This window comes from Anolis sagrei, chromosome 5 (genome assembly GCF_037176765.1).
Source record: "Anolis sagrei isolate rAnoSag1 chromosome 5, rAnoSag1.mat, whole genome shotgun sequence".
In the NCBI taxonomy this organism is placed as follows: Eukaryota; Metazoa; Chordata; class Lepidosauria; order Squamata; family Dactyloidae; genus Anolis; species Anolis sagrei.
This window is the reverse complement of record NC_090025.1, coordinates 73,650,466-73,659,667: the sequence shown is the minus strand read 5'-3', so window position 1 is coordinate 73,659,667 and position 9,202 is coordinate 73,650,466. Positions and strand designations below refer to the sequence as shown.

General features: G+C 38.3%; 1 protein-coding gene across 3 annotated transcripts in view; it reads right to left on the bottom strand.

The window, feature by feature from the left end:
- The window catches only part of CLOCK (clock circadian regulator), a 53,747-nt gene that overhangs the window by 6,617 nt on the left and 37,928 nt on the right, over nt 1-9,202 (bottom strand). For all 3 annotated transcript variants that reach the window (XM_060778540.2, XM_060778538.2, XM_060778539.2), the window contains exons 16-21: nt 8,610-8,710; nt 6,728-6,817; nt 5,078-5,236; nt 3,759-3,965; nt 2,715-2,920; nt 1,187-1,553 (exon numbers count right to left, since the gene is read on the bottom strand). In XM_060778540.2, coding sequence (XP_060634523.2) covers nt 1,187-1,553; nt 2,715-2,920; nt 3,759-3,965; nt 5,078-5,236; nt 6,728-6,817; nt 8,610-8,710 — 1,130 coding nt within the window. The remainder of the gene's footprint in view (nt 1-1,186; nt 1,554-2,714; nt 2,921-3,758; nt 3,966-5,077; nt 5,237-6,727; nt 6,818-8,609; nt 8,711-9,202) is intronic.

Genomic DNA, 9,202 nt, shown 5'->3' with positions numbered 1-9,202 from the left:
AATGCACAAAAGCTGAGAAATCATATATGAACGTTTTTGAACAAAGTGTTCAGAATTCATTTCAGTTATGGAATTTGGTAAACTCTGATTTAATTTTTCCAAATGCTGTTACATTTTATCCATCTGAAATTGTTCCGTAATGTCTACAGGCAAACCACTGAAGGGAACAACCCTCCATCATTTACTCCTCTCTCATCTTTAACCAATATTGATCACTATCTAATGTTAGCAAATCTTTATAAGTCAGCCAGTTTCATTGTAAAGAAATGCCTCTTCTGAACATTTAGTGTGGCTGGTAAAGACTGAAATAAGAACATCACCTTTGCAGAACATTCACTTTATGATACTGCTATCAGCAGTTTAAACATTTTGTCAAAAATTCAATTCCTATACATTCATATTTATATTTCATTTTTCTCATTAGTCTGTACTTTCTGTACTTTTTATGTTCTAGCCAATTTTCCATTGATCAAAATCTGTCTGAATAATTTGTGAATGGTTTGCTGTGAGTTTTCCACACTGTATGTTATGTTCCAGAAGCATTATCTCCTGACGTTTCGCCTGCATCTATGGCAGGTATCCTCAGAAGTTGTAAGTTCTGTTGGAAACTGAGCAAGTGGGGTTTATATATCTGTGGAATGTCCAGGGTGGGAGAAAGAACTCCAACATTCACACCTGCCTCAAACAAACATGAGTTCTGTCTCCCATCTTGGACATTCCACAGATATATAAACCTCACAACCTCTGAGGATGCCTGCCATAGTTGCAGGCGAAACATCAGGAGAGAATGCTTCTGGAACATGGCCATACAGCCCGGAAAACTCACAGCAACCCAGTGATTCTGGCCATGAAAGCCTTTGGTAATACATTAATTTGTGAATGTTGGTTTCGAATTTCATCTCCAAAATTGCCTACATAAAAAAGGTGAAGGCACATTGTCAAAGGCATTTTTTGCATCCAAAAATATCAAAGTTATTTGCTTTTCATTATGGGCCTCATATTATTCCAACACATCTCGTGCGGTCACTTTGATATCAGATTGGACCATTACAAAGCAAAACTTGTATGGCAGCATCTGTCACAAGGGATACCTTCCTATGTATGTTTTTTTTGTTAAGCAACATATTGCTTCGGTTAAGCAGCACATGTAATAAGCTCATTGTATGGGACATACATGTAGCTTTACCTGCAAGAATTGTTGTGGATGCTGACCCAACTGTGTCTGAGCTGGTTGCTGAACAGTAAGTTGCTGTTGTTGTTGTTGTTGCTGCTGCTGCTGCTGCTGCTGCTGCTGCTGTTGTTGTTGTTGTTGTTGTTGCTGCTGCTGCTGTTGTTGCTGCTGTTGTTGCTGCTGCTGCTGCTCCTGCTGGTTTTGCTGCTGCTGAGTTATTGATAATGTCTGTGGCTGTTGTTGTTGCTGCTGCTGCTGAGCAGCGAAAGTGGGATAGGCAGTCACCACCTGACCCATAAACATAGTACTTGGTACCATTACTGCTCCACAGGCTACAGGGGCAGTGACCAATTTTGTTACAAGCTGCTGACCTTGAGAAAATCTGTGAAAAGAAAGGTGTGTTAGTTCTCCATCCCAGGTACACTAAACAAGGTTAACACTACAAATCAATTTGCAGCACAATATTTCTATGGCCAGAAATTTAAAAGCCAGGAAAAATAAGATCTTTACCTGGCACGAGAAAATTGTGACAGTACGTGTCAACCAAGCTTCCTTGGAGAGAGTATCCCCGATTAGATGTCTCAAAGGTCTTGCTTGCAATTTTTATAAGAAGAAGCTGTTTGGATTGCAAAACTTTGCAATTCAAATAGCTTCTCCTCTTAGAAATTCACAAGCAAGACTTTTAAGGCAACAGCCAATTATTACAAGTTTCACCCAGCAACTAACATATACAGATGTATCATCGGCTTGGGAGAGTTCACTTAGCCATTGTATCTAATAATCCCATTATTCTGGCCCTTCCTCCCTTCTTTTCCTAGTTTGTTTCCAAGTGAGACACTCAGAACATAAAATTAAGTGTAAAAGAAAGTAATATCTTTCTAAAAGGAACTATTATAAATAGCAACAGTAAACTCAGTTGCTGAATGATGATGACGACGATAATAATAATAATCTTTATTTATGCCCCGCCACCATCTCCCCAAAGGGGACTCGGGCGGCTAACATGAGGCCAAGCCCAAAAACAATACAGAAAAATAAAATATAACACAACAGAAAGATGACATCACAACAAAATACATAAAATAACAAAATAAAATAGCAGTGCAAAATAACATAAAAGTCAAACACAGAGGGCGGGGAAAGTGCATCAAAGGACAACTGTAGATGGAAACAAACAAAATGGATTAATTAAATGGTCACTCTCCAAAGGCATCCACGGAAGAACCAAGTTTTTAGATCTTTCTTAAAGGCTGCTAGGGTGGGGGCTTGGGGGCTGAGTGATGATAGCCAAACTTGAATTATGAATACTAAACTTGTGGGAAGCTAGCAGTATCTACATACTTGGAAGAAATGTAAAAACAGCACACATAGGAAAAAATATATAATTAGGAAGGAAGAAATCACAGGGACAGACAAGATAATAGTTGCAGGCAAGAATGAAATGTAATATTCAGTAAGAAGGCAGAGTAGACTGGCAGAATGATAGGAGCGCTCAACTCTCAGCACTTTGTGTTGCAGATCCCATTTGTCTCTCAACACCCACCTTATTTGTCTGTCCTGGCCAAATGTGGTAATAGCAGTATTCTGGTTATTAGTCTGTTGTAAAGTTGAAGGAATCTGGACTACGTTGCCTGGAGCCGGCTGGGAAATCACCATAGTGTTATACAATGGGGTTGATAGCGCATTCTGAGATTGAGTAGCAAGAGAAGTCTGTTGGCTGTGCCCACTGAGAATGGCTTGTTGACTATGCTGCAGAAAGAAAATATTTTGATCAACAAGTTGATTTAGTATGAATACATTTGTACATATGCAGACACACCACCACTCCATTAAGTAATAACTTACGGAATCCTCCAACTAGCATAATCAAAGAACAGGTATTGACAACTGAATTGTTGGTCTTTACCTTAGCCCAACTATGAGAAAGCCTAAATCTTTTTTTATTCTGTCAAAGTTTGGCATTTGTTATTTACAACTGCAACACAAGAACAGTTCTAATCAAAAATTTAATTGAAAAATTGCAATTAGCAATAGTTGTTGTTAAATCATAATTATAGTTTCTATAGATGCAACAATCACCTCTAGCTTTAAAAAATGTAAAAGACAAGAAGAAAACCTTCTGATACAGGTTTTTAACAGCTTACTGAAACAAAGAACTTCTCTTATATGGCACTGTATGTCACAAAAGACTCCACTAAGCGCTGACCTGTCAATTAATATATATACCATGCCAACAACACTGCATCACTACAGATTATGGTTTACCTAAAGGCTCCCTGTCAATTCTTCCCCAGAACAGAAGCCTGTTTATTTCTCAAGAACTTCGTATCATAAGTATTTTGCTTTTTCTAGACACTGTCTCATATTTGCCTAACCACCAAGCTGATTTTCTATGCCAAGCAAAATCCACCCAGTTTCCAAAGAAATTTCCTAATAGTTAAGCTTTGGCACATGAGTCACATACTCTTGCAGTATCTTCATAGAATGGGCAACTCTGGGAGGCTCCATATCAGCCTCCCAGGAGACATTTTTAGTATCTATTGGCCTATTTAGAGAGAGAGCGAGAGAGCTCAACCAGCTTAATTACCTGTGCAGCAGTATTCTGAAGAGGCTGTTGTTGAATCATGTGCTGACTACCAATATGCCCAGTGTTTAGGCCACCTTGGATCTGATTAGTTTGAACAACTTGACCTTGCATGTTTATTGGTGTTATCTGTTGAATATTTGATGGGTTTCCAGAGGCCAGCTGCACAGAACCAAAGTTTAATCCAGGAGTTGGCTGTGGCAAGAACATCTTTCAGAGGAAAACAGAACACATACCAATGTTTAAAATATTATTAAACACTGAGAATATAATTTATAAAAAACAACAATTCTGAATTCTTATGACTAGAAATAAGAGGTGCCCATGTTATTAAACTGTCTAATAATATTGTTTGTCAGAAACATCTCTAGTACATCAACGGACACATGAATCTTAAGCTGCAACCCCTGTTAAACTTACTTGGAAATGAATTCCTCTGAACTCAGTGAGATTTACTCTTGAAGAGACAAGTATAATAGGCACCTATGATATTCTAGGGAACATCATGACATTCTAAATAATATACTGTATCTCCTGTTAATGACAGAATTCGCAATATTAATTTTACAGATATAACACTAATTACCGATATCAAACATAATCTGCTCTCCACATTTGCTGGTTTGACATTTCATTAGTCTTCATGATTCTCTAGGCCCTCTAGTCAATTTTCATAAGAAGTTCCTTGCACCATCATGCTAGAGAGCCTAGAGATTCTAGAGAAATGTTCTCTCAGGTTAAAAAAATATCTTTTTTACTCAGCTTTTTCCACATTCATGGAGGTCCTGTGTCCCTAACCCCGGCGAATGTGGAGGGCTGACTGTATTTCAGCAAAATATGAAACTTTATATTAAAGATTACTGAATTAAGTCGTACAGCATAATATGTTTCCATTTATGCTTTACAGTAGAGCCTCACTTATCCAACATAAACGGACCAGCAGATAAGTGAAAATGTTGGATAAGGGAGATTAAAGAAAAGCCTATTAAACATCAAATTACGTTATGATTTTACAAATTGAGCACCAAAACATCATGTTTTACAACAAATTATCAGAAAAAGCAGTTCAATACATAGTAACGTAATGTAGTAATTTTTGTATTTACGAATTTAGCACCAAAACATCGCAATATATTGAAACAGTTGTGGATCCGGGCAAGAGGCAGACTGCCTTGGATAATACAGAACGTTGGATGAGTGAAGGCTGGATAAGCAAGACTCTATTGTATTTGCTCATATTTCCCCTTTCACTCATATGTATACACATATACACTGAGTAAAGAATCATTAGTCATGGTAGTATTTGCAAAGCTTTAACCAACCTGGAGCCCTTGCCCATGGACCATTTGGAGTTGTTCCTGAATCTTTCGCAACTCTTCCTGTTGGCGATGAATGTTTGCTTCTATCATCCGTGTTCTTTGTTCCAGTTGGTCCTTTAAGTGTTGCATAGCTCCAAGTTGAGCTGAAAACTGAAGCATTGGCTGCAAAATAACATTGACGCAAAATATAGGTTTTGATTTTGTAACCAATAGGATGTAAGAAAAGTAATAATCTGCTATACTAATATCCTGCTAATAACACACTGAATAATACAAAAATTGAAATTTAGAATGAAAACTAGAACTGCTGAACCAAGAAGAGACAAATCAAATAATAGGAGGGACTTCCTTTCACAGATGTACAAATCCATGGAGATAGAAATACAGGATAGAATTCCAAAATAGGAGTCCTTGCTTAAGCAAATGCATCCACATATTACATTATGTAATATGATTTTTGTTCCTGGGTTATAAATGTCATTTTCCTGTTGGCAATGAATGTTAGCATAAAACACGGAAAAGGTTTATTCAACTGCAAAAACATTTTGCACATTTATAGCACATTTTCCTATGGTTTTTCAATGAATGTCTCATAAAAGAGTCTCAATCAATTCAACACAGTTTGTGTCAGCCATAAAAACAAATTTTCTGGAGTATAACAACTACTTTCAAGGTAAGAATCACACAATTAAACAGGAAATAACACTTTCAAACCAGGAAAATACATTTTTTTCAAATTTTGTTACATAGTGTTATCTCTGGGATGCAGATCCAGTTAAAACCATGCAATTTTAGATTTGACAGTACAATATGGTAATTATTACAAATTCAGCACTAAGATGTTTTAATAGCAATAGATTGAAAACTATAATCAACAGTGTTTAGATGATGGTTTTAACCTCAATATGCAATAGATTTCTTTTTCTTTCTGTTCTGTGATAAGCCCAAAGTGACCGATGAGTTTTTTCAGGACTGACTCATATATAAATTCTTAGGTTTGGTCCAGGAATGCGATTTAATTAAAAGCAGAAAATACTGTGTCAACCCACAGGAGTGATTTTATACACAGGATGGGCTAAAAACATGTTTGCAATGATATGGGGATGTAAAGCAATAACAGAAAAGGGAAAGTTTGTTTTTTTTAAAAAAAAATTAGAACTTGTAACAATGTCAGAAAATGTAAAGATAAGAAGCAGCAAAAAAAAGGCAGTAAAGGAAGACAGGAACTGAAGACTAATAAGGGTATGAGGAAATAAAGATGATTTGATTTGGGCTGAAACATAAAGAAGAACTAGGTCTGGAGGCTAAAGCAATATGGTCATGCAACTCCAATCTGGTCTTGGTGGCAAAGGTCATTAATCCATTCCTTCTTGCTGTCTGGGAAGCAGATGGTAATGCCAGATTATAGCAAAAAACTTATATGTATGAAGTATTATACATATATGTCTTCTATCACACCCTGCGCTCTAATCAGGTAATCAACACACAGGGACATTCTAAAGATAACAATATAAATTAAACTACCTGTTTCGGTTAACTACAATTCTATCCAAATTAAAAAAATAAATCCTACATGAAATAAATATACATTTCTGGTTCCCTGCATGGAAATGTAATCATTTTTTAACTATGCAATTCAGACTAAACTCTTACCTGAGACATTCCTTGTTGGATCTGTAAAGTTGCAGGCTGAGGCATCATTGGCTGTGCTAATGGCTGTCCAATCGCTTGTGAATTTAAAGACTGGGATTTAAAAAGATATATATATATATAAATACATAGCAAGTCCAAGTGCCATCATGGCTAATTGCTTTTTTATTTAAAAGGGAACAACTCCAAAGGTTCCTGGATGAAACTGAATATCAAAATCCATCCCAGTCTGGTTTCAGGCCTGGCTATGGGACAGAGGTGACATTGGTCGCCTTGGTGGATGATCTATGAAGAGAGCTAGACAGGGGGAGTGTGTCTCTACTAGTTCTCCTAGACCTCTCAGCAGCTTTCGATACCATCAACCATGGTATCCTTCTGGGTCATCTTTCCAGGATGGAGCTTGGGGGCACTGTTTTTCAGTGGCTTCAATCCTTCCTGGAGGGTCGGACCCAGATGGTGGTGTTGGGGGACACCTGTTTGACTTCTTGGCCAGTGGCCTGTGGCATCCCTCAGGGTTCAATTCTGTCCCCCATGTTATTTAACATTTACATGAAATCACTGGGAGAGATCATCTGGCATTTGGAGTTCGGTGTCAAATTTATGTGGACAACACCCAACTCCTTTCCACCAAATACCAAGGATGTCATTTTGCCCCTAAACCAGTGCCTGTCATTAGTGATGTACTGGATGTCTGAAATTACATTCAGACAAGACAGAGGTGGAAGGCGGATCAGGGTGTGGGATTACAGCATGTGTTGGATGGGGTCACACTCCCACTGAAGACACAGGTCTGCAGTCTGGGGGTGATCCTGGACTCATTGCTGTCCCAGGAACCCCAGGTGTCAGTGGTTGTCAGAAGCACCTTCACACAGCTAAAACTTGTGTGTCAGCTGCGCCCATACCTTGAGATGCCAGACTTGGCCATGGTAGTCCATGCCTTAGCCACATCCCACCTAGATTACTGCAGCACTCTCTACATAGGGCTAACTTTGAAGACAGTTCAGAAGCTTCAACTGGTTCAGAGATCAGCAACCAGATTACTAACTGGAGCCCTGTACAAGGAGAGATCCACTCCCATGCTAAGGCAGCTCCAATGGCTGCCGGTCTGCTTGCAGGCTAAATACGAAGTGCTGGTTATTACCTTTAAAGCCCTAAATGATTGAGTCCAGGCTATTTGACTAACCGCATCTCCACCTACAAAACAACTCAGGCACTGCGTTCATTGGGGGAGGCCCTGCTCTCAGCCCCACCACCATCTCAACTATAGCTAGCTGGAACAAGAGAGAGGGCCTTCACCATGGTCACTCCCATCCTCTGGAACTGACTCCCTGAAGAAATAAAGCTGCCCCCCTCCCTTCTTGCCTTCAAAAAAAAGCTGAAAAGCTATCTTTGCTCACAAGCATATGGAGAGGGAGAGGATTAGATGAAGTGAAACTACTACCAGACTGCTGATTGGAGAGTATCAATACACTTGGACCTTGCTAGATCACATTAGTCCACTTAACAACTTTGGCTGTACAATCTATGCGCACATCTGTAAACTTTCATGTTGTTTTGATATATTAATTCAGATGCTTTATGTTTAAGTTCTATGTTAGTTATCATTTTCAATTAATTGTGTAGTATTTAAATTATAGTTGTTATGCTTAAGTTGCTCTTTATTTGGGGTTATCTTGGGTTTTTATATTTGTATTTATTATTATTGAGGCATTGAATGTTTGCCTTTTTGTATGTTGGAATCTGCCCTGAGTCCCCCAGGGGAGATAAGGTGGAATATAAATAAAGATTATTATTATTATTATTATTATTATTATTATTATTATTACTATTATTATTATTAACACATGAAAAATTTATGAGACGTGTGTGTGCATTGAAGAATTACCTGATTACCAAGTGATGCCCTTCTTTGTGCAGACTTCTCGTGATTGGATATATTTTGCCGTGGAGGAGTGCTAGTATCCACTGTGATCTTTGTCGGTGTTGCTGAAATGTAAAATAGAAGAGACACTTTTAACCATTATCATCACCATCCTGTGCTTTTACCTATAATTATACCTGGTCAAGCAATTACTTTTGTTATTGTTATATGCCTTCAAATTGACTCTGGCATTTGGCATTCCTGTAATAGGGCTTACTTGGCAAGATTTATTTAGAAGAGACTTGCTACTGACTTCTGCTTATATTGAAAGGATGTGACTTGCCTAATTTCACCTTGTAGCTTTCCAGGATTGGATAGGGATTAAAAACTCCCATATTTATATGAATCTAAGGCACAACCTTTTTGGCTAAATGACCATGCTAAAACGGGTGCACATTACTTTCACAAAGGAGAGGCAGCGGGAGTGCGCACCAGCCTCTTGCCTTTGCCTCCTCGTTGCTCCCTTCCACCCTTCCCTCTCTCTTCCTTTTCTTTCTTCCTCCCTTCTATCTGCTTGTCATCCATCTCTCCCGCTTCCTTTTTCTTTCCTTCCTTTC